The sequence below is a fragment of the Bufo bufo genome, chromosome 7, assembly GCF_905171765.1.
Source record: "Bufo bufo chromosome 7, aBufBuf1.1, whole genome shotgun sequence".
Taxonomy (NCBI): domain Eukaryota; kingdom Metazoa; phylum Chordata; class Amphibia; order Anura; family Bufonidae; genus Bufo; species Bufo bufo.
Genome location: NC_053395.1, coordinates 102,277,007 through 102,303,735, shown reverse-complemented (window position 1 = coordinate 102,303,735; position 26,729 = coordinate 102,277,007). Strand labels below are relative to the sequence as shown.

The 26,729-nt window shown below is 44.2% G+C and overlaps 1 protein-coding gene across 2 annotated transcripts in view; it reads left to right on the top strand.

The window, feature by feature from the left end:
- The window catches only part of FSCN1 (fascin actin-bundling protein 1), a 140,779-nt gene extending 131,238 nt beyond the window's left edge, over positions 1–9,541 (top strand). The window contains exons 4-5 of one of the 2 annotated variants that reach the window (XM_040440676.1): positions 4,199–4,363; positions 8,043–9,541. In XM_040440676.1, the coding sequence (XP_040296610.1) occupies positions 4,199–4,363; positions 8,043–8,245 (368 nt within the window). In that variant the 3' untranslated portion in view covers positions 8,246–9,541. Of the gene's footprint in view, positions 1–4,195; positions 4,364–8,042 lie in introns of both variants that reach the window. The other variant, XM_040440675.1, reaches the window with a different exon arrangement.
- Positions 9,542–26,729: the final 17,188 nt, after the last annotated feature.

Here is a 26,729-nt window from a genome sequence, read left to right as displayed (position 1 = left end):
GAACAGGGGCGCAGCAATAACTGAACAAAGTTCTTTAAGAACTCTTGGGTGTGATCCATCTGGACCTGGAACCTTGTTAAAATTTGACCTTATTTAACCTAGCTTGGACAGTTAGGCAGTTGAGTATATTACTGGATGTATTAACGACGCTTGCACCACCAATATCAACTTCTTTCTCTTTTGTATATACTGAACTAAAAAACCCATTTAGTAACTATGCCTTTTCTTCAATTACGATCTTCCATTATTTAGGGGGCCCACCTGCTCTGACCTTGTTTTTTAGCATTTATTTATAAAAATATTTTTGGGGGATTTTGTTTTGCTGTCTTTCGCTGTGTTTTTTTTGTAAATTTCAAAAGCTACAGATGACCACTATTTTTTTTTTTTTTTTTTTTTTGTCTTTGCCCTTTGGGGTTTAAGACTCGGGTTTAATTTTAGCCCTTTATACTCGTTACCTATAGGAATAAATTTTGCAGTGTAATTAACTCATGTGGATTTAAAGCTCTCCCATTTATCCTCATTATGTGACAGTTGCTGCTCCCAGTCTATGCCCCTCAACCTGAGGAAACTGGCCTTTTTAAAATTCTGTTTTTTTAGTCTCCCAGACAGTTTGCTTTTTATAGTTCAGGGTGAATATAATTATATTGTGATTAGGGATCGACCGATATATAAAAAAAAATAAAAAATATATAGAGCCGATACCGATGTTCTGTGAACTTTCAGGCCGATAGCTGATAATTTATACCGATATTCTGTGAATTTTCATTTTTGAAAAAAAATTCCTATACAAATCTGCTGAAAATTAATGTTTATTGTTAACGTGTATTATTTTTTGTAAATCTTTCTTTTTCATTTATACTTAATATTTTTTATTTTTTTTTACTAACTTTTAGCCCCCTTAGGGACTAGAACCCTTGTCCTATTCACCCTGATGGATCTCTATCAGGGTGAATAGGACCTCACACTCTCCCTGCTGCCCTGTGCATAGTGCACACAGCAGCAAGGGAGCTAACTATGGCAGCCAGGGCTTCAGTAGCATCCTGGCTGCCATGGTAACCGATCGGAGCCCCCAGGCTTACATTGCTGGGGCTCCGATCGTAACTGCCACTGTGGAGGAGGGGAGAGGGGACCCTGTGGCCACTGCCACCAATAATTAATACTGTGGGGCTTGGGTGGGGGGGCGCCCTGCGCCACCAATGTCTTTAATTCTGGGGTTTGGGGGGGGCACACTGCGCCACCAATGAAGATAACTCATTAATTCATATACAGGAGGCGGGAGCTGGCTGCAGAATCACATAGCCGGCTCCTGACCTCTGAGCGGTAGCTGCGATCTGTGGCAGTTAACCCCTCAGGTGCGGCACCTGAGGGGTTAACTACCGCAGATCGCAGCTACTTGTCATAGAGGTCGGGAGCCGGCTATGTGATTCTGCAGGCAGCTCCCGCCTCCTGTATATGAATTAATGAGAGTTATCTTCATTGGTGGCGCAGTGGCCACAGCCCCTCCTCTTGTCCTCCCTCCTCTCATTGGTGGCAGCACAGGGGGGAGGGAGACGCTGCTTCCTTCTCCCCTGTTATGCTGAGGGAACACTGAGAGCATTTTAAAGGGTAACATTGACTAAAGGTCCTTTTTACATCGGGCCAATTATCGGGAGGAATACGTTTTTGACAGCACCTTTTTACACTGAACAGATCCCCCCCCCATAACAGTGTCCGTCATCCACAGATCCACCCCATAACAGTGTCCGTCATCCACAGATCTCCCCCATAACAGTGTCCGTCATCCACAGATCCCCCCATAAGTGTCCGTCATCCACAGATCCCCCCCATAACAGTGTCCGTCATCCACAGATCCCCCCCCATAACAGTGTCCGTCATCCACAGATCCCCCCCATAACAGTGTCCGTCATCCACAGATCCCCCCCATAACAGTGTCCGTCATCCACAGATCCCCCCCATAACAGTGTCCGTCATCCACAGATCCCCCCCATAACAGTGTCCGTCATCCACAGATCCCCCCCATAACAGTGTCTGTCATCCACAGATCCCCCCCATAACAGTGTCCGTCATCCACAGATCCCCCCCATAACAGTGTCCGTCATCCACAGATCCCCCCCATAACAGTGTCCGTCATCCACAGATCCCCCCCATAACAGTGTCCGTCATCCACAGATCCCCCCCATAACAGTGTCCGTCATCCACAGATCCCCCCCATAACAGTGTCCGTCATCCACAGACCCCCCCCATAACAGTGTCCGTCATCCACAGATCCCCCCCATAACAGTGTCCGTCATCCACAGATCCCCCCCATAACAGTGTCCGTCATCCACAGATCCCCCCCATAACAGTGTCCGTCATCCACAGATCCCCCCATAACAGTGTCCGTCATCCACAGATCCCCCCCATAACAGTGTCCGTCATCCACAGATCCCCCCCATAACAGTGTCCGTCATCCACAGATCCCCCCCATAACAGTGTCCGTCATCCACAGATCCCCCCCCATAACAGTGTCCGTCATCCACAGATCCCCCCCCATAACAGTGTCCGTCATCCACAGATCCCCCCCATAAGTGTCCGTCATCCACAGTTCCCCCCCCCATAAGTGTCCGTCATCCACAGATCCCCCCCCATAAGTGCCCGTCATCCACAGTTCCCCCCCCCCCATAAGTGTCCGTCATCCACAGTTCCCCCCCCCCATAAGTGTCCGTCATCCACAGATCCCCCCCCCCCATAAGTGTCCGTCATCCACAGTTCCCCCCCCCCATAAGTGTCCGTCATCCACAGTTCCCCCCCCCCATAAGTGTCCGTCATCCACAGTTCCCCCCCCCCCCCATAAGTGTCCGTCATCCATATATCCCCCCCCCCCCATAACAGTGTCCGTCATCCACAGATCACCATTAGTTCCAAACCCACCAAAAGCACACCTTTTGGTTAAAAAAAAATTTTTTTTCTTATTTTCCTCCCCAAAAACCTAGGTGCGTCTTATGGGCCGGTGCGTCTGTTAACCCTTGCTTTTTGTAACTGGAAAAAAATTATTAAAATGGAAAATCTGCCAAAAAAGTGAAATTTTGAAATTGTCTCTCTATTTTCCATTAATTCTTGTTGAACACCTAATCGGTTAACAAAGTTTGTAAAATCAGTTTTGAATACCTTGAGGGGTGTAGTTTCTAGAATGGGGTCATTGTAAGGTGGTTTCTATTATGTAAGCCTCACAAAGTGACTTCAAACCTGATCTGGTCTTTAAAAAGTAGTTTTTTGTTTTTTTTAAATGTCTGAGAAATTTCAAGATTTGCTTCTAAACTTCTAAGCCTTGTAACGTCCCCCAAAAATAAAATGTCATTCCCAAAATGATCCTAACATGAAGTAGACATATAGGGAATGTAAAGTAATAACTATTTTTGTAGGTATTATAGAGGTAGAGAAATTGAAACCTGGAAATTTGCTAATTTTTCAAAATTTTTAGCAAATTATTTATATTTTTTTATAAATATGAATTTATTTGACTCCATTTTACCAGTGTCATGAAGTAAAATATTTCAAAGAAGAAGACCGGCACTTCGCAGATGTAGATCACAATGTAGATTTATTCAGTCACATATTCAAGTGGCATAGTGACGCGTTTCAGCACACTTGCATCTGCGAAGTGCCGGTCTTCTTCTTTGAAACGTTTTTCTGGACGCCATTCCACGGACACGTGCACCGCGAATTCAAGAAGGTAGTGCCGCCCTGTCTTCACTAGAATGAAGTAAAATATGTGATGTCTCAGAATGGCCTGGATAAGTCAAAGCGTTTTAAAGTTATCGCCACATAAAGTGACATTGGTCAGATTTGCAAAAAATGGCCTGGTCCTTAAGGTGAAAATGAGCCCGATCCTTAAGGCGTTAAAGGGAATCTGTCACCGGGATTTTGTGTATAGAGCTGAGGACATGGGTTTCTAGATGGCCGCTAGCACATCCGCAATACCCAGTCCCCATAGCTCTGTGTGCTTTTATTGTGTAAAAAAAACCATTTGATACATATTCAAATTAACCTGATTTGGATGTAAATATCCTCAAATTAAAGCTGACAGTCTGCAGTTAAAGCACATCTTGTTTCTTTCATTTCAAATCCATTGTGGTGGTGTATAGAGCCAAAAATGTTAGAATTATGTCGATGTCCCAATATTTATGTACCTGACTGTATATTATTTTTTATGCAGCAGAATCTGAACAATTCTTGATGAAACTCATTAACCGTCCTCTAATTGTCCTTCGAGGAGAACATGGATTCATTGGGTGTCGTAAAATGACTGGTACCCTAGATTGTAACCGATCAATTTATGATGTTTTTCAACTGGAATTTAATGATGGGGCATACAACCTTAAAGGTTAGTATTGATAAAATGTGAAGTGCTTGTATCCTATGTTTTTAACAAGAGTAATGTTTTCTGAATTCAGATAACTTATTTAAAAAATGCCTTTTGAAAAGTACTAATTCTCATTGCAGAAATCTAGGACTCATTAGGACAGTGCATCTTGTTTCAGAGCATTTTAAAGGGTAACATTGACTAAAGGTCCTTTTTACATCGGGCCAATTATCGGGAGGAATACGTTTTTGACAGCACCTTTTACACTGAACAGTTATTGTGAACGAATGTTTGTTCATCGGGTGATTGTAGAAAGAAACACCAAATTTGAGTGTTCGTGTCTTTCAGCCAGCATCTAAAAATCATAATTTCTGAGCAGCAGATGATGGTATATGAAGAGCTACCTGCTGCCTAGAAACAATGATTTGATCTGAGCAGGGCCGTTTCTGTCAGAAGGGAAGGCACAGCAGGAGATGAGCGCTGCTGCCGGCATTTACGAATCCCAGGTATAGTCATTTGTATTGTTGACCTCAGGAGAGGGTAAGATGTGTCTGGGATTCAAACCCACGACCTTCAGTATCGGAGGCAAAGCATTTACCCACACAGCCATAAGAGCTGCCTTGCTACTCACTGAAAAAATATGAGACTTCTACTGTTATAGCTGGCTAAGTGTGCATCTATACACATGACAGCTGCCCCAACACACCCAGCACTGCTATATCTCTATCTGACAGCTGTGCCAGCACACTCAGCTCTGCTATATCTCTATATATGATAGCTGCCCCAACACACCCAGCACTGCTATATCTCTATATGACAGCTGTCCCAGCACACTCAGCTCTGCTATATCTCTAAATATCTATCTACTGTATAGCAATACTTAGAGATATATAGATGTAGCAGAGCTGGGTGTGCTGGGGCAGCTGTCATGTGTATTAGATGTAGCAGAGCTGGGTGTGCTGGGGCAGCTATCGTATATAGAGATATAGCAGAGCTGAGTGTCCTGGGACAGCTGTCATATAGAGATATAGCAGTGCTGGGTGTGTTAGGGCAGGTGTCATGTGTATAGATGTACACTTAGCCAGCTATAACAGTAGAAGTCTCATATATTTTCAGTCAGTAGCAAGGCAGCTCTTATGGGCTTGTGGTTAGGTGCTTTGCCTCTGATACAGAAGGTCGTGGGTTTGAATCCCAGCAGAAACTTTTCTGAAATACAGGCTAAATTAGAATACACAAGCACTGACTCCATATATGGACATACAGGAAGAGGCTGCATCGCTGACATGGAGGTAAGTATAAGTGTTTTTTTTTTTTTTTTTTTAATACCCGACTGTTACTGCCATGGGGGGAGCGGGAGGCACTGGATACTGGCACATGGGCGGGAAGGAGAGATGCACCTGATACTGGCACATGGGGGGGAAGGGGGGTTGGCACCTGATACTGGCACATGGGGGGGGGGGGGGGACTATACTAGCACATGGGGGGGAAGTAGAGAGAGGCACTTGATACTGGGACATGGGAGGGGGGGGGGGGGAGATGGCATTATGATACTGGGACATGTGGAGGGGGGGGGAGGCACTTGATACTTGCACAAGATGTGGGGGGGCATCTATGGGGACACTTACTGGCACATTATTGGGGGTCATTATGGGGGACACTATACCGGCAGCCTATCAGAGGCCGGACACTGAGGCCATCTACTGGGGCACTATATATGGGGCATTTTATACTGGTACATTATGGGGGGCACTAGCAGGAAGGGGGGAGAGGAGCACTATGGGGGAATTTACTGGGGGCACTATATAGGGTTATTTTATACTGGGACATTATGGGGGCACTATGGGGACATTAGCTCAACTGGGGGCATTACAAGGGGGTATTTTTTGCACTGTCACATTAAAAGGAGAATTATTTCTACTAGGAGGGGGGCATTATGGTGGGCTTTATTACTCCCCCTGCTCTGCTATCCCTCTGCCCCTTCTCCAAATCCTTATTATGAAATCTTTCTCATTAGGATAAAACACAACATCAGCTCCGCCGAGCCCCCGGCCAAGTGTTGAAGTGGTGTCCGAGATCCCCAAGGGCCAAGCCAAGTAATTGTAAGTTTTCATGTGAAATATGTTTGTTATACACACACAGCATACACTGTGCCACACAATATACAGTATACCGCTACACTGTGCCATACAGTATACCTCTACACTGTGTAGGGGTTAGGCTCCATTCACACGTCCGCAAAATGGGTCCGCATCCGTTCCGCAATTTTGCGGAACGGGTGCGGACCCATTCACTCTCTATGGGGACGAAATGGATGCGGACAGCACACAGTGTGCTGTCTGCATGCGCAATTGCGGAGCGCGGCCCCCGATCTTCGGGTCCGCAGCTCCGCAAAAGATAGAACATGTCCTATTCTTGTCCGCAGCTGCGGACAAGAATAGGCATTTCTATAGGGGTGCCGGGCGGGTGTGTTGTGGATCCGCAATTTGCATAAAAAAATAAAATATAGATAGATATAGATATAGATAGATATATATATAGATATAGATATATATATAGATAGATATAGATAGAGAGAGAGATAGATAGAGAGAGAGATAGATAGAGAGAGAGATAGATAGAGATAGATAGAGATAGATAGAGATAGATAGAGATAGATAGAGATAGATAGAGATAGATAGAGATAGATAGAGATAGATAGAGATAGATAGAGATAGATAGAGATAGATAGAGATAGATAGATAGAGATAGATAGAGATAGATAGATAGAGATAGATAGAGATAGATAGAGATAGATAGAGATAGATAGAGATAGATAGAGATAGATAGAGATAGATAGAGATAGATAGAGATAGATAGAGATAGATAGATATATATAGATATATATGGTGAGACGGTTGCAAGTACTCTTCTGATATGATTTTATCGAGCAGGTTGGGGGGGGGAGGTTTTTTTTGACACTCTCCCTGAGAGAAATTTTACCTAGAAACTGCACTGGATCTGAGGTTGCAATTGCTGTAGTGATCGCTTGTCCTCATACATGGAGGTGATTGCTGTATGTAAATGCAGACCTCATCTGCGCTGATCAGTTATCAGAAACATTTGGTTGTAAAAGATGCTTTACAGGATAAGATAACCAACTGTAATTTAGATTAGAGGGACAATTTTCTTTCTTCGTATTAGAGCCATTTTGTAAATATACCACCAATATCACTTATATATATTTTCAGTTAGAGTAGGTTCACAACTCTGTTTAACAATTGACTATAATGGTAGGTATCCTGCAGGAATAAGGCCAGTTTCCCGCATGAGTGCCGGTTGTTGTCCGGCCGAAACCGGAACTAATACTATAATGGAATCTGGATGCCTTCTGGTAAGTGGGGTCAAGTGGTGAACAGCTAGGCCAGATCCTATGAATTCCAGCAGGCTGTTCTCTGATGGATCAGATGCGAATCTACCCTGGACAAATCTCAGCCAAATTCTTGGTTTGTGGACCAAAATACAGATACTGTTGTGTGCATGAGCGCTGAAGACATAGGCCTGTTTCACATCTGCTTTAAGCAGATGTGAAACAGGCCTTAGTCTGTTGACCTATGCTTCTGAAGCACCAACCTGCAAAATGTTGTTTCTACTTCATGGGAGGCTTATTTATTTATTTTCATGTGTGTTTTTTGTTCACGTGTGTTTTTTCTTTTGTCCTTAGATTCCACACAAAAATACTGGACCGTGGGAAATGATACTTCTGTTACTAGCAGTAGCCCATCTCGGGTAGATTTCTTTTTTGAGTTCTTTGACCAGAACAAGATTGCAATCAAGGTGAATGGCCTCTATCTGAAGGGCGACCATGCTGGTGTTCTTAAAGCCAATGCAGAGTCAATTGATTCCTCTACATTATGGGAGTATTAAGCACCTGTAAACCTGTGGCCTAAATCCATAGTTTTTCTCTGGTCTTTCAATACACATCCTGTGTTTCTTGTGCCTATGTCTTTCTCAGCAGGACATTGCATATGCATAACGCTTTGGTTGTTGAAAGGTGAACTCTTGTTTGCAGATATATTTTATTTACCAAAATTACTCTGTCAAATAAAATATATGAACCGAATGCTGTGTATTTTATTTTATATAAATCAGATTATCATTTCTTTAACTTCTGTTTTGCAACAGTTTATTCCATAAAGTAAAACACTGTTTAAAGAGACCCCAGTGCTCTTACATTTAGTTTTATATGGTCAACATAATTAGAAACACTTTAGTTTGTAAAGCACTGACATACTCTTGAAGATTTGCCATATGCAGTTTATCAGAAGAAACAGACCTCAAATTAACACTCAGTATTGCTAAAAAGCAAGCAAAGATCCAATGTTTGTGTCAAGCTTTGCAGGAACTGGAGCTATTCTCTTAACTTTATAATGTGCTACACAAGTACAAATTAGAAAATATATGTTTAAAAAATAAATACCTCACACAAAGGGTTTACTTATGCTTGAGGCAGTTCTGGTTAAATATACAGGTATAGTGCAACTTGTCAGAATAATATCACTTAAAAATATTAACACCTAGTCTTCTAAACACTGGTGCCAATCTTTTAAAAATATTGAATGCAGGCACAAATAATACCGTTCGTTGTTAATTATAATTTGCTATTTTGTGCATGCATTAGATATGCTCAATAAGCCGGTGCTAAATATTGATGTAACTACATTTTTCTCTTTTATTAGCTTCAAATTTTTGACTGAGTTATAAAAATCCAATATTCTGTAGATTGTCAACTGGTATTCTTGGCTCAGGCAATATGAAATGTAGTGTTATCTTCTGATCTCCAAACCCTTTAGAGGTGAAAAACTTCTGTGATTCCGGTATATTGACATACTTTCTATTATATAATGTTTTCAGGTGCAGACACCACTAGGGGGCAATTTGGAGCGAAGTGCTGATGAATTAAAGGGGTTCCCCCGGCTTTTAATATTGATGACCTATCCTGAGGATAGATCATCAATATTAAAAGCCCGGAGAACCCCTTTAATATACAGTAGCTGTAATCTGTGTAAATCCATATACATAAAACACAGCTTGGGCCATGTGCAGGTGTAGTGGATTTATACAGTATAATACCTCATGCACACAACCGTTTTTCGGGTCCGCATCAGAGCCGCAGTTTTTGCGGCTCGGGTGCGGACCCATTCACTTCAATGGGGTCGCAAAAGATGCAGACAGCACTCCGTTGCTCCGTTCCGAGGCCCCGCAAAAATATATAGCATGTCCTATTGTCCGTTTTGCGGACAAGAAAAGGAATGTCTACAATAGGCCGCCCGTTCCGCAAATTGCGGAAGGCACACGGGCGGCTTCCGTTTTTTGCGGACCACAGAAAACTGAGGGTCGTGTGCATGAGGCCTTATGCATACAAATGAGGTTTAAAAATTCCCTCTTGGCATGTGGGAAAACCTCAGATTTGAGAGCATGAGGTAAATTGTGAAACCCTATATTCTGCTACAGACTTGTTCCACATTTACATTGGATTTCATTCTTTGCTTTGTAATTCTTGAAATCTGTAGCAAAATCCTCATGCAAAAATAAGTAGATTTCTGGCTGTGGACAATATCTACTGCATGTGTGCCTAGGGTTGAAACTTTGTAAAATTTTGCACTGTAATTCTTCAAGGTAGTATATGGCATTTCTTGAGTCATCATTTCTAATGTGTTGTAACTCTTTAAAGGGGTTCTGCAGTTCTTTTTAACTGTTGATCTGGATAGATCATCAGCATCCAATCGGCAGGGGTCTGACAGCCGGGGCCCCGATGATTAGCGGTTTAAGAATCAGAGGCGCTTCGGGGGCGACCGATGCAGCCTTCTCGTTTCCCTCAGGCCCAGTGATGTCACAAATAGTATCACTGGACTGGGTGGGGCTAAGCTTCATCCAGTAATACTAGTCGTGACATCACTGGGCCTGATGGAAACAACGAGAGGGATGCGTCGGTCCCGTAGCGCCCCTGCCTTCTCAGACAACTGATCAGCTTGTGCCCTGGGTGTCTGACCCCTGAAGATCAGTTGCTGATAAGGATAGATTATCAGTTAAAAAGAACTGCAGAAGCCCTTTAATGCAGAACTACTGTTTTTTGTTTTTTTTTGTTTCTGGAAAGAAAGGGCAGGCCCAGGTTTTAATTATTCATTTTTTTTTATAGGAAAGTTCTGTTGCAGATGTAAGCTTTTCATTACTTCATATTGGTGTTTTTGTTGCTGCAGTATTAACATTGAAACAGTAGTTTGCAGCATAATGTAGTTGTCGTGTTTTTCCCCTCGGACTAGAACGTTTAAATATACATGGAAAAACTGGTAGCTAGGAATAAAACAAACACATAAGTCTATGCTTCAAATGTATGTTATCTAGTAAGTGAGTGCTGAGCCTTTTCTTTAACTTGGGGGAAAGTGCCAAACAGTATTATGTATGGAATTATTTTTTTGACTGTTTCTTATTTGATATAATTCTTTTGTACTTGTGTAGCAAATTATATGAAAGACAAATAATGCATACTGGAATTGGATTTTTAGAGATCTTGAATTGTCTGACTTTTTTTTTTTTTTTTTGCCTCTCAGTTGCTATTAAACCATTCCATGTGTGATTTAAAGGGAACCTGTCACCGGGATTTGATGTATAGAGCTGAGGACATGGGTTGCTAGATGGCCGCTAGCACATCTGCAATACTCATCCCCATAGCTCTCTGTGTTTTTATTGTGGAAAGAAGCGATTTGATCCATATGTAAATTACCCTGAGATGTGTCCTGTACGTGAGATGAGTCCAACGTGAAGAAGCCCAGTACCGCCCCGCATTCTCCATCTCCTCCTTGCTCCCCGACGTCTGAGAGCTGTAATCCCGCGATGCACGAGCTAGCGCATGCGCAGTGTCCTCATAGTGTTTCTTCCCTGCTGAAGGAACTGCGCATGCGCTAGCTCGCCTCTTTTCCACAATAAAAACAGAGAGCTATGGGGACTGAGTATTGCAGATATGCTAGCGGCCATCTAGCAACTCATGTCCTCCGCTCTATACATCAAATCCCGGTGACAGGTTCCCTTTAAGGATTTTTGTTTTGAAGGTTAAAATTTAACCATCCCAAGCTTTACTTTTAACCATGTATTATTGTTTGGTTTGTGAATTTGCTACATACTGTCTACATTTAAATAAAATAAGTACAGTGGATCAATTTGTTTTCTGTGTTTCTATTAAAGGGAATCTGTCACCTGGTTTGAGCATATTAAGGTGTTACTACTGCCATGTACCTTATTCCTTGCTGTAGTATTTATTCTTTGTTTCAAGGTTTCATTAGCGATAAAATCCACTTTTTGTTATGCAAATGAGTGTCCAAGGTGCCCAAAGGGGCGTTATTATCCTAATCTGGAGCCCAGGAACTCCCCCGTACAGTGCCCAGCCTGCCTTCCCTTAGAGCCCAAGCATGCCTCTTGCAGCATAAGTAACTGGGGTTTAGTACGCATCCTAATTTGAGTCACTGTGTATATGTAGTAGAAGTGTACACCCCTGATTCTTGCTTAGCCACATTAGGCAAGCAGGCAGGGCTAACCCTATTTAACCCTTTAAGGACTTGAGCTGAGTGAGTGCTGTAGCTACCAGGTGGCTTTTACAAGGCAGACACCCGGAGGTAGAATCCATGATCAGTGATGATGCTGATCATGGACATTTAACCCTTCAACCATCTAAGCAGTCTTTTTCCTGGAGCAGTATAATAAAGTTTCTATCAAGCTCTGCCTTTGCTTCTCCCATAGAATGCAAAGATTTGACATTGCAGCATTTGAGAGATCCAATCAGATGATGAACTGTTAAATTAACCTAGAGGGGGCTAGGTTTCCATAATGGAAACCAGACTGATCTGTTATGCTTGCCCATAGACTTCTATTATGACTGATCAAAACAGAATGCCTCTTAAATGGAAGCCTTTTGCATTCCATCTTATACAGAACCTATAATGAAATACCCGAACGCAAGTGCGAACCCGCCCTTATAAGTAAACCTAGACTGGTTATACTGTGTAACATGCAAATCTCTCCACGATGACTACCTACACATTGTGTTTTTCGCAGATAATGTGGGGTGTAATGTGCAGGTTGTCCTAAGCTACCGAATCAATGACTTGATAGAACAATGAAGATAGAAGGGCATTTCTTAGTCAAAATAAACTGAATTTATCTCTACAGAACTGCTGCACTAGTTTACCCTTACTGAGAATAAGTAAAAAGTTGCTTCCAATAAAATTTAAATGCTACTCTCAAAACCATAGCTAGTTTAACCTCCCATACTATGTCCTCCACTATCCCAGATCCACACTAGAGAACAAAAATGCATACATATATGATTTTGGGTTCCCATATGCACACTTATGTGGAGGAGTACCTGATGTGGATTACATGTATCATTTGTGGCTTAGTGTTATTGCATGATACTCATTAGGATTTTTTTTTATAAACTTGCACACAGGCTTTATTGGCCATAACAGTTATGTTGCAGTCAGATATGTAAATGATTACGGGTGTGGTCTGATTAGACATTGGGTCTTTCCACAAGAGGGCATACAACTGCTGCTCTATGAAAAGCCTCTGAGGCTACTTTTGACACACTTGGAGAAATGTTTCCCAGAGAACATACTTTGAGAGGGGACACATCATTGCAGGATGTTCAGCCAGTATAACCTAGCAGGGAATACAGTGGGAATGCGAAAGTTTGGGCAACCTTGTTAATCGTCATGATTTTCCTGTATAAGTCGTTGGTTGTTATGATAAAAAATGTCAGTTAAATATATCATATAGGAGACACACACAGTGATATTTGAGAAGTGAAATTAAGTTTATTGGATTTACAGAAAGTGTGCTATAATTGTTTAAACAAAATTAGGCATGTGCATAAATTTGGGCACTGTTGTCATTTTATTGATTCCAAAACCTTTAGAACTAATTATTGGAACTCAAATTGGTTTGGTAAGCTCAGTGATCCCTGACCTACATACACAGGTGAATCCAATTATGAGAAAGAGTATTTAAGGGGCTCAATTGTAAGTTTCCCTCTTTTAATTTTCTCGGAAGAGTAGCAACATGGGGGTCTCAAAACAACTCTCAAATGACCTGAAGACAAAGATTGTTCACCATCATGGTTTAGGGGAAGGATACAGAAAGCTGTCTCAGAGATTTCAGCTGTCTGTTTCCACAGTTAGGAACATATTGAGGAAATGGAAGACCACAGGCTCAGTTCAAGTTAAGGCTCAAAGTGGCAGACCAAGAAAAATCTCGGATAGACAGAAGCGACGAATGGTGAGAACAGTCAGTCAACCCACAGACCAGCACTAAAGACCTACAACATCATCTTGCTGCAGATGGAGTCACTGTGCATCGTTCAACCATTCGGCGCACTTTACACAAGGAGATGCTGTATGCGAGAGTGATGCAGAGGAAGCCTTTTCTCCGCCCACAGCACAAAAAGTGCAGCTTGAGGTGGGCTAAAGCACATTTGGACAAGCCAGCTTCATTTTGGAATAAGGTGATGTGGACTGATGAAACTAAAATTGAGTTATTTGGCATGGAGGAAAAAGAACACAGCATTCCAAGAAAAACACCTGCTACCTACAGTAAAATTTGGTGGTGGTTCCATCATGCTGTGTGGCCAGTGCAGGGACTGGGAATCTTGTCAAAGTTGAGGGACGCATGGATTCCACTCAGTATCAGCAGATTCTGGAGACCAATGTCCAGGAATCAGTGACAAAGCTGAAGCTCCGCCGGGGCTGGATCTTTCAACAAGACAACGACCCTAAACACTGCTCAAAATCCACTAAGGCATTTATGCAGAGGAACAAGTACAACGTTCTGGAATGGCCATCTCAGTCCCCAGACCTGAATAGAATTGAAAATCTGTGGTGTGACTTAAAGAGAGCTGTCCATGCTCGGAAGCCATCAAACCTGAATGAACTAAAGATGTTTTGTAAAGAGGAATGGTCCAAAATACCTTCAACCAGAATCCAGACTCTCATTGGAACAGGAAGCGTTTAGAGGCTGTAATTTCTGCAAAAGGAGGATCTACTAAATATGGATGTCATTTCTTTTTTGTGGTGCCCAAATTTATGCACCTGCCTAATTTTGTTTAAACAATTATAGCACACTTCCTGTAAATCGAATAAACTTCATTTCACTTCTCAAATATCACTGTGTGTGTCTCCTATATGATATATTTAACTGACATTTTTTTATCGTAACAACCAACGATTTATATGGGAAAATCATGACGATTAACAAGGTTGCCCACACTTTTGCATCCCACTGTATGTGAGGTTGTGCACACAGCAAAAAGTCTCAGGTCCAGCCAGATAGAGGAATATTTCATCTGCCAACATACACAAGCACCTCCCACTGTCATGGTGTCTGCCATTCAAACACAGGTAGTGTTAAAGATGCCCTCAATCGGGCCTGATTAGGTTTGCTCTACTGCTTCAAATTAAAGGGCTTCTGTCTCCCCCAAAACCATTATTTTTTTGGGGGGGGGGCTTGTTAAAATCGTTATTTAACGACTATTCCTTATATAGGGATCTTACCTTTGTCTGTGGCTTCTTTTCATTAAAAAACGATCTTTTAAAATATGCTAATCACTTCACTACCAGCAAGTAGGGCGTCTCCTTGATAGCCACCGCAAAAAAACGCCCCCCTCCTCTTGTTGATTGACAGGGCCAGCAGCGATCTCCTCCTCCGGCTGGCCCTGTCGGCATTTCAATCCCGCGCCTGTCTTCATTCGGCGCAGGCGCTCTGAGAGAAGAAGGCTTGCCTCCTCAGCACTCCCTCAGTGCACCTGCGCCGATGACGTCTTCTCTTTCGGTGATGTCATCGGCGCAGGCACACTGAGGGAGTGCTGAGGAGGCGAGCCTCCTTCTCTCAGAGCGCCTGCACCGAATGAAGACAGGCGCGGGATTTTTGAAATGCTGACAGGGCCAGCCGGAAGAGGAGATCGCTGCTGGCCCTGTCAATTAACAAGAGGAGGGGGCTGTTTTTTGCGGCGGCTACCAGCAAGGAGACTCCCTACTTGCTGGTAGTGAAGTGATTAGCATATTTTAAAAGATTGTTTTTTAACCGCCTAACGCAGGATCGCGTTCCGGAGGCGGCAGCTCCAGGCAGAGTCACGCATATACGCGTCATCTCGCGAGACGACAAGTTCGTCATCAACCTGCCAGCCAATGATCGTCGCTGGCAGGTTGATGATTTTCAAAAAATCTAATCACAAGCCATATAACACCTTATATTTATAAATATAAGGTGTTAAATGGCTTCTCTGCTGGTCCTTTTGGTCGGTTGGTTCCAGCAGAGGAGCAGACATCACAGTGAGGAGTACACACCACACTTAGCCCCCAGATCACTCCCCATCACCCCAATTAACCCCTTGATCACCCCTGTCGATCACTAGTGAAAGGGAAAAAAGTGATCAGTGTAAACTGTCACTTTTTTTTTTTCCACTGGTATTGACTGTTAGGTTTTAGGATAGTTTAGGCCACTTGGTTAGGTAGTTGGCGATAGTTTGGCGCCCACTGCACCGCAGTCACTGATTCGCTGATTAGCTTATCGCTAATCAGCATTTGTACTTTTATAGTAAGTGATCAAAACTGATCAGTCAGATCTATAATAGTATTGGTGTCACCTTAGTTCGCCCTCCACCCAAAACGCAGTGTTTGCCCGATCAGGCCTGATCGGTCGCCCACACGTGCGTTCACCCACGCCCGCCCCGCCGCAGTGACAAAAAAATTATTATTTTTTTTTTATCACTGCACAATCACTTTACAAGCGCTGCGGCGATAAAAAAATCAGTTTTGATATTTTTTATCAATCGCAGCGGCCTCCGGTACTTCGCTAGCCTCCCATTTGTAAGACAGGCTTGCTTTTTTTCTTGGGTAGTCTCAGGGAATACCCCCTAAATTTATTAGTCCAAATGTCAAACAGGGAGTATTCTTCTGAAGAGGCCTACAGGCTTCTGACCCAGTCGGATGAGGAATGGGAACCCTCATCTGACGAATCCAGCGGGTCAGAATATGAACCTGTAGAAAGCAGTGGCAGTCTGACCCAAAGTTCGGACGAGGAGGTTGAGGTCCCTGATAGCACCAGGCGTACCCGGCCCCGTGTTGCTAGACCACAGGTTGCGCAGGATCCGTTTCAAGGGCAGCAGAGTGGGGCTGGCACTGTCTGATTACGTGGTGAGTAGAGTTGAGCGAACACCTGGATGTTCGGGTTCGAGAAGTTCGGCCGAACTTCCCGGAAATGTTCGGGTTCGGGATCCGAACCCGACCCGAACTTCGTCCTGAACCCGAACCCCGTTGAAGTCAATGGGGACCCGAACTTTTCGGCACTAAAAAGGCTGTAAAACAGCCCAGGAAAGAGCTAGAGGGATGCAACATGTAGGTAAATCCCCTGCAAACAAATGTGGATAGGGAAATGAATTAAAATAAAAATAAAATATATAAAAATAAACCATTATCAATTGGAGAGAGGTCCCATAGCAGAGAATCTGGCTTCACGTCACCCACCACTGTAACAGTCCATTGTCAGATATTTAGGCCCAGGCACCCAGACAGAGGAGAGAGGTCCCGTAACAGAGAATCTGGCTTCATGTCAGCACAGAATTAGTCTTCATGTCATAGCAGAGAATCAGGCTTCACGTCACCCACCACTGGAACAGGCCACTGTCACACATTTAGGCCCCGGCACCCAGACAGAGGAGAGGTTCATTGAACTTTGGGTTGCCCCGCAATATAATGGTAAAATGAAAATAAAAATAGGATTGAATGAGTAAGTGCCCTGGAGTACAATAATATATTGTTAAGGGGAGGTAGTTAATGTCTAATCTGCACAAGGGATGGACAGGTCCTGTGGGATCCATGCCTGGTTCATTTTTATGAACGTCAGCTTGTCCACATTGGCTGTAGACAGGCGGCTGCGTTTGTCTGTAATGACGCCCCCTGCCGTGCTGAATACACGTTCAGACAAAACGCAGGCCAGCACCTCCAAGGCATAAAAGGCTAGCTCTGGCCACGTGGACAATTTGGAGACCCAGAAGTTGAATGGGGCCGAACCATCAGTCAGTACGTGGAGGGGTGTGCACAGGTACTGTTCCACCATGTTAGTGAAATGTTGCCTCCTGCTAACACGTTCCGTATCAGGTGGTGGTGCAGTTAGCTGTGGCGTGGTGACAAAACTTTTCCACATCTCTGCCATGCTAACCCTGCCCTCAGAGGAGCTGGCCGTGACACAGCTGCGTTGGCGACCTCTTGCTCCTCCTCTGCCTTGGGCTTCCACTGGTTCCCCTGTGACATTTGGGAATGCTCTCAGTAGCGCGTCTACCAACGTGCGCTTGTACTCGCGCATCTTCCTATCACGCTCCAGTGTAGGAAGTAAGGTGGGCACATTGTCTTTGTACCAGGGATCCAGCAGGGTGGCAACCCAGTAGTCCGCACACGTTAAAATGTGGGCAACTCTGCTGTCGTTGCGCAGGCACCGCAGAATGTAGTTGCTCATGTGTGCCAGGCTGCCCAGAGGTAAGGACAAGCTGTCCTCTGTGGGAGGCGTATCGTCATCGTCCTGTGTTTCCCCCCAGCCACGCACCAGTGATGGGCCCGAGCTGCGTTGGGTGCCAGCCCGCTGTGAACCTGCTTCATCCTCATCCTCCTCCTCCTCATCCTCGTCCTCCAGTAATGGGCCCTGTCTGGCCACATTTGTACCTGGCCTCTGGTGTTGCAAAAAACCTCCCTCTGAGTCACTTCGAAGAGACTGGCCTGAAAGTGCTAAAATTGACCCCTCTTCCTCCTGGGCCACCTCCTCTTTCATCATCGCCCTAAGTGTTTTCTCAAGGAGACATAGAAGTGGTATTGTAACGCTGATAACGGCGTCATCGCCACTGGCCATGTTGGGGGAGTACTCGAAACAGCGCAACAGGGCACACAGGTCTCGCATGGAGGCCCAGTCATTGGTGGTGAAGTGGTGCTGTTCCGCAGTGCGACTGACCCGTGCGTGCTGCAGCTGAAACTCCACTATGGCCTGCTGCTGCTCGCACAGTCTGTCCAGCATGTGCAAGGTGGAGTTCCACCTGGTGGGCACATCGCATATGAGGCGGTGAGCGGGAAGGCCGAAGTTACGCTGTAGCGCAGACAGGCGTGCAGCAGCAGGGTGTGAACGCCGGAAGCGCGAACAGACGGCCCGCACTTTATGCAGCAGCTCTGACATGTCGGGGTAGTTGCGAATGAACTTCTGCACCACCAAATTCAGCACATGCGCCAGGCAAGGGATGTGCGTCAAACCGGCTAGTCCCAGAGCTGCAACGAGATTTCGCCCATTATCGCACACCACCAGGCCGGGCTTGAGGCTCACCGGCAGCAACCACTCGTCGGTCTGTTGTTCTATACCCCGCCACAACTCCTGTGCGGTGTGGGGCCTGTCCCCCAAACATATGAGTTTCAGAATGGCCTGCTGACGTTTACCCCGGGCTGTGCTGAAGTTGGTGGTGAAGGTGTGTGGCTGACTGGATGAGCAGGTGGAAGAAGAGGAGGAGACAGGAGGCAAAGAATGTTGCCCTGCGATCCTTGGCGGCGGAAGGACGTGCGCCAAACATCTCTCCGCCTGGGGCCCAGCCGCCACTACATTTACGCAGTGTGCAGTTAGGGAGATATAGCGTCCCTGGCCGTGCTTACTGGTCCACGTATCTGTGGTTAGGTGGACCTTGCCACAGATGGCGTTGCGCAGTGCACACTTGATTTGATCGGATACTTGGTTGTGCAGGGAAGGCACGGCTCTCTTGGAGAAGTAGTGCCGGCTGGGAACAACATACTGTGGGACAGCAAGCGACATGAGCTGTTTGAAGCTGTCTGTGTCCACCAGCCTAAATGACAGCATTTCATAGGCCAGTAGTTTAGAAATGCTGGCATTCAGGGCCAGGGATCGAGGGTGGCTAGGTGGGAATTTACGCTTTCTCTCAAATGTTTGAGATGGAGAGCTGAACGCTGCCGTGTGACATGGTTGAGATGCTTGGTGACGCAGGTGGTGGTGTTGGTGGTACATCCCATGTTTGCTGGGCGGCAGGTGCCAACGTTCCTCCAGAGGCGGAGGAAGAGGCCGGGGCGGCAGCAGCAGAAGAGGTAGCAGGGGGAGCCTGAGTGACTTCCTTGTTTTTAAGGTGTTTACTCCACTGCAGTTCATGCTTTGCATGCAGGTGCCTGGTCATGCAGGTTGTGCTAAGGTTCAGAACGTTAATGCCTCGCTTCAGGCTCTGATGGCACAGCGTGCAAACCACTCGGGTCTTGTCATCAGCACATTGTTTGAAGAAGTGCCATGCCAGGGAACTCCTTGAAGCTGCCTTTGGGGTGCTCGGTCCCAGATGGTGGCAATCAGTGGCAGGCGGAGTCTCTTGGCGGCGGGTGTTCTGATTTTGCCCACTGCTCCCTCTTTTGCTACGCTGTTGGCTCGGTCTCACCACTGCCTCTTCCTCCGAACTCTGAAAGTCAGTGGCACGACCTTTATTCCATGTGGGGTCTAGGACCTCATCGTCCCCTGCATCGTCTTCCACCCAGTCTTGATCCCTGACCTCCTGTTCAGTCTGCACACTGCAGAAAGACGCAGCAGTTGGCACCTGTGTTTCGTCATCATCAGAGACGTGCTGAGGTGATATTCCCATGTCATCATCATCAGGAAACATAAGTGGTTGTGCGTTAGTGCGATCTATCTCTTCCACCCCTGGGGAAGGGCTAGGTGGATGCCCTTGGGAAACCCTGGCAGCAGAGTCTTCAAACAGCATAAGAGACTGCTGCATAACTTGAGGCTCAGACAGTTTCCCTGATATGCAAGGGGGTGATGTGACAGACTGATGGGCTTGGTTTTCATGCGCCATCTGTGCGCTTTCTGCAGAAGACTGGGTGGGAGATAATGTGAACGTGCTGGATGCACTGTCGGCCACCCAATTGACTAATGCCTGTACCTGCTCAGGCCTTACCATCCTTAGAACGGCATTGGGCCCCACCAAATATCCCTGTAAATTCTGGCGGCTACTGGGACCTGAGGTAGTTGGTACACTAGGACGTGTGGCTGTGGCAGAACGGCCACGTCCTCTCCCAGCACCAGAGGGTCCACTAACACCACCACGACCATGTCCACGTGCGCGTCCCTTATTAGATGTTTTCCTCATTGTTCCCGTTCACCACAATTTTGAAAAATGGCAAATTTGGGAATACTTTTTCAACCCAGAACAAAAACTGTGCTTTTACGGTCACTGCAAATAATTTGACCAGCTAAAACAGTACTGATTTAGAGGAATATAAATGTCAGGGCTATTTTTTAGGCGCTGGGTGACAGGCTCAACTTGCCCCTGATGTAGTATATGGCCAAAAAAATAACCACACTATTGATGGTTAAATGCACTTGGGTGACACAGGCTCAGCCTGCACCTGATGTAGTATATGGCGAAAATATAACCACACTGTTGATGGTTAAATGCACTTGGGTGACACAGGCTCAGCCTGCACCTGATGTAGTATATGGCCAAAAAATAACCACACTGTTGATGGTTAAATGCACTTGGGTGACACAGGCTCAGCCTGCAGCTGATGTAGGATACAGCATGAAATAACCACACTATTGATGGTTAAATGCACTTGGTGGTAGCTTGTGCTGGCGCACCACAAGCCACAAAATGTCCGCCGATCACCCCAGAAAAAAGTGAGCAATTCAATATCAGCGCTTCAATGATCCACAGCTGGAGATCGATCACTGAATTAAGTCTTTTGGAGGAGTTAATCTGCCTAATCTCGCCCTAACGTCGCAGCAGCAACCTCTCCCTATGCTTGAATCAGCAGAGTGACGTGCAGCGCTACGTGACCCAAGCTTATATAGAGGCTGGGTCACATGCTGCACTGGCCAATCACAGCCATGCCAATAGTAGGCAAGGCTGTGATGGCCTCTTGGGGCAAGTAGTATGACGCTTGTTGATTGGCTGCTTTGCAGCCTTTCAAAAAGCGCCGAACACCGAACCCGAACCCGGACTTTTACGAAAATGTTCGGGTTCGGGTCCGTGTCACGGACACCCCAAAATTCGGTACGAACCCGAACTATACAGTTCGGGTTCGCTCATCCCTAGTAGTAGGTTAAGAAATCAACACAATAAGCATATGGTCGGGATCAGTTATTAACTGTTAATTTAGTAACTTTTTAGTGTACTAAAACACATATATATACCGTTGAGAAACATACATTTGTGTACTAGTCGTTGTCTTTCTCTTGCCTTTTTGAGAAATTTGGACTGAATTCCTAAGCTGAGCCGGATGGGCAGATGCCTTTTCTAAGCCCTATAAAACTATGTGAGAACTAATTCACTTATCCTTAGTCAGGATGAATATGAACATTCAAATCAGCAAGCAGAGATATACCGAGGTTCAGTCCGAACCAGACTGTGGCCTTCTGGCACATAAGGATTTAGCAGAGTTAATCCACACACTTTGTAAGTTATCAGATCTAACTCTGCAGGCAACAAAAAGGTTCTTGGGTTGTACTTTCATGAGGATAGACGTAATATGACTGTCACTTTGTGGTTCAAGACTATCTCTTGAAATTGTATCTCTATGTTCCATTAAATCTTGTGCAACACCTAAAGGGTTAAAAAAGTTTGTAAAATCAGTTTTGAATACCTTGAGGGGTGTAGTTTCTTAGATGGGGTCACTTTTATGGAGTTTCTACTCTAGGGGTGCATCAAGGGGGCTTCAAATGGGACATGGTGTAAATAAACCAGTCCAGCAAAATCTGCCTTCCAAAAACCAAACGGCGCACCTTTCACTCTATGCCCTGTACAGTAGTTTACGGCCACATATGGGGTGTTTCTGTAAACGGCAGAGTCAGGGCAATAAAGATACAGTCTTGTTTGGCTGTTAACCCTTGCTTTGTTAGTGGAAAAAATGGGTTAAAATGGAAAATTAGGCAAAAAAAATGAAATTCTCAAATTTCATCCCCATTTGCCAATAACTCTTGTGCAACAGCTAACGAAGTTTGTAAAATCAGTTTTGAATACCTTGAGGGGTGTAGTTTAAAGAATGGGGTCATTTTTGGGTGGTTTCTATTATGTAAGCCTCACAAAGTGACTTCAGAGCTGTAGTGGTCCCTAAAAATTGGGTTTTTGTAAATTTCAGAAAAATTTCAAGATTTGCTTCTTTATTTCTAAGCCTTGTAACATCCCCAAAAAATAAAATATAATTCCCAAAATAATTCAAACATGAAGTAGACATATGGGGAATGTAAAGTCATCACCATTTTTGGGGGTATTACTATGTATAGAAGTAGAGAAACTGAAACTTTGAAATTTGCTAATTTTTCCACATTTTTGGTAAATTAGGTATTTTTCTTTTATGCAAATCCATGTACTAGTTTAGTAGCTCTTCTCTGACCTCTCTCCAAAGTATCAATATCCTTCTAGAGATATGGTCTCCAGTACTCCAAATGAGCACAATACTCCAAATGAGATCTCACTAGTGCTCTGTAGTGCAGCATGAGCACCTTCCTCTTTCTACTGGTAATGCCTCTCCCTATACACCCAAACATTCTGCTATCATTTCCTGCTGCTCTATGACATTGCCTACCTTTAAGTCTTCTGAAATAATGACCCCTAAATCCCTTTCCTGTATCACTGATTTTATATTCTGCTCTTGGGTTTTTACGCCCCAGGTGCATTATCTTGCACTTATCAAGATTAAATTTTAGTTGCCAGATTTTTGACCATTTCTCTAGTTTTCCTAAATCCTTTTCCATTTGGTGTATCCCTCCAGGAACATCAACCCTTTTACAAATCTTTGTGTCGTCAGCAAAAAGACACACCTTACTATCGAGGCTTTCTGCAATTTCGCTGATAAAGATATTAAACAATATGGGTCCCAGAACAGAACTCTGAGGTACCCCACTGGTAACAAGACCATGGTCTGAATATACTCCATTGACTACAATCCTCTGTTGTCTGTCCTTCAGCCATTCAACAATATGGGAGTCCAAGCACAAAGACTGCAATTTATTGATAAGCCTTCTATGTGGGACAGTATCAAAAGCCTTACTAAAGTCTAGATAAGCAATGTCTACTGCACCTCCGCCATCTATTATTTTAGTCACCCAATCAGATGTTCCACAATCCTCTCCTTAAGTATGGTTTCCATTAATTTCCCCACTATTGATGTCAGGCTTACTGGCCTATAGTTGCCCGATTCCTCCCTACTACCTTTCTTGTGAATGGGCACAACATTTGCTAATTTCCAATCTTCTGGGACGACTCCTGTTACCAGTGATTGGTTAAATAAATCTGTTAATGGTTTTGCTAGTTCACCGCTAAGCTCTTTTAATAGCTTTGGGTGAAGCCCCTGTGACTTATTTGTATTAGACAGCTGACTTAGAACCTCTTCCTCTGTAAAGACACATGCATCAAAAGATTCATTAGTCTTCCTTCCTAACTGAGGTCCCTTTGTAAAAACTGAATAGAAGTATTCATTGAGGCATTTTCCTTTGTAAAAACTGAATAGAAGTATTCATTGAGGCAGTCAGCTAGTTCTTTATCTTCCATATACCTTCCTTCTTTTGTTTTTCATTTGTTAATTTCTTGTTTTAGTTTCCTTTTTACATTTATGTATCTGAATAATGTCTTATCGCCTTTTTTCACTGACTGAGCTAATTTCTCTTCTGCCTGTGCTTTAGAAGCTCTTATAACTTGTTTGGCCTCTTTCTGCCTAATCTTATAAATTTGCCTGTCATCCTCGTTTTTTTTATTTTTTATTACTAAATGCTATCTTTTTGTTTTTAATGATTTTGGCCACTTCTGTTGAGTACCACAGTGGTCTCTTTTTTGCTTTTACTGACAAGCCTAATGCAATTACCTGTTGCCTTCAATAGTGCTACTTTTAAGTAGTCCCATTTCTCCTGGACTCCATTGAAACTGTTCCAATCTGATAGGGACTCGTATACCACTAATCTAATTTTAGAAAAGTCAGTTTTTCTAAAATCTAAAACCTTTGTTTTTGTGTGGTGTGACTCAGTCACTGTACTTCACTATCACTAGATCCTAAGCTTTCCCCTACAGTAATATCAGATACCAAATTTCCATTTGTGAATACTAAATCTAAAATGGCCTCCTTCCGGGTTGGCTCCTCAACTACTTGCTGTAGAGATAATCCCAGTAGGAAATTTAGAATATCTGTATTCCTGGCAGAACTAGCTGGTTTTCCAGTTTACATCAGGAAGATTAAAGTCTCCCATAATGATAACTTCCCCTTTCAATGTCATTTTAGCTATTTCCTCAACTAGTAGATCATCTAATTCTTTGACTTGGCTAGGTGGTCTATATATCACACCTACACGAGTTACCTTATGATTATCAAGCTGCAAGGTAACCCAAACTGACTCTAAATTTGTCTTGCTAACTTGTATTAAATTAGATTTTATGCTATCTTTCACATACAGGGCCACCCCCTCCCCTTTCTTGCCTTTTCTGCCTTTCCTATATAGAGAGAACCCTGGTATTGTTATATCCCAGTCATTACTCCCATTGAACCATGTCTCAGTAACAGCCACTAAATCTATAATCTCAGATGCCATTATAGACTCAAGTTCATTGATCTTATTCCCTAAACTGCAAGCATTTGTAGACAAGACTCTGAGCTTGTCATTTCTTAACCTATGTGCTACTGGCATCTTCTGGCTTTGTTCCGGGCGGCAGTCGGACTGCTGGATTATTACCCTTTTGCCCCCCTTTTCATAATTTAAATGCTCCTTAGCAAATACTTTGAACTGTTCACTGAGGACATTCGTTCCCTTGAACGAAAGATGCAAACCATCTTTCTTGTACAGTTCTTTTCCATTCCAACGAGAACTAACATGAGACACAAAGACAAACCCTTGGTTCAGACACCATTCACCAAGCCATACATTAAATTCCTTAATGCGCATCTTCCTGTCATGCTGAAAGTTATGCACAGGCAAAACTGCAGAGAATGAAACATTTCCTCATTGCAAGCCAGATCATTTGTCCCAAGATGGGCAATAACATCCACCTCCCTTTCCTGCTTTGCTTGCCTAACAATATTAAGGATACGTCATCTAGCCCTGCTAGCGGTAGCACCAGGGAGACATCTCACAACACCATTTTCCTCAAACTTCACATCTCTTATGATAGAATCGCCCACCAACAGCTGCTTACTATCAGTCCTCACCTTATCCTTTTTGTCTTTGGCTGCAGTCTTGCATACTTTAGGCATGGGAGATGATTGTTCCTCACCCACTGTGCCTGAGCCATCCTCCATGTTGCTCTTGCACTCTGAAAGTGCTGCAAATGAATTATGGAGAGCCACAGACTTTGGGACATGTCTTCTATCAACAACTCTCAGTCTACCAGAACCTGCAGTAACCCATCTTCCATTTCTAGGGGGCCTCTGTGGCAGTGGCATTGCAACATTCCCAGCCTGAGTTTGTTTAACAGTTAACTTACAAATCTCAGATTTCAAAAATGAAATTTCCTGCTGCATTATGGAGAGCTGTCTACAGATCAGACAGTATCCAAACCTCCGAAGAGTGGAACCTGAAATAAAAGCACAACAATTCCTGCACAGAACCAGGTCTGCCATTTTAAAGAGGGGAAAGACTTTAAACAAATCTTACTTTTTTTTAGATTGTATCCACCCCCAGATTACCTCCTGAGTATCTCCTGAATATCTCAAATGCACTTATAAAAGCAGCACTTTGAGAATGCAGCAAGCTATAATGTAGCAAGCTATATGGCATCTGACTGTGCCATACTCAAGAGATACTGCATCTTCCTGGGAAGTGAGGCACCAGGTTTCATCACCACTTCCACAGGAGGAACTGGGAGCTTGCCAACATCCGTGGGTCCAATAGCCCACAGATGGCCTGACATTCCCGCAAGCAGGGCTTCCTTCTCATCTTCCAGGAGTACTGACAAAAAGATGGACCAGGGAGTTGTATCACTAACGGCTAATAAACAAAGTTCCTGGACATTAAGGGCACCTGGGAGCTTCACAGTGCCATGGTCATGGTATAAGATTCTGGCACGTACTTTTGCAAGCAAGTCTGTACCCAGGAGGCAACATGGGGCGTTATCACTGACCAGCAACCGGGCAAGTACTTCTTGGGTAAGGGCAAATCTAACACAGATGGGTTCTGTTAAAAAGGGAAGTGTACTACTTTCCCATCCACTTCTACCCAAGGACTGGTGTTCTTGGAGATTAAGTCAGGGGAGGCCATATTTGCTGTGCACAATTGTCTTGGCTGCTCCAGTATCAATCAAAAACGTGACTACTTCTTCATCACCCAGAGTGAGGGATATCATTGGGACCGGACTTGAATC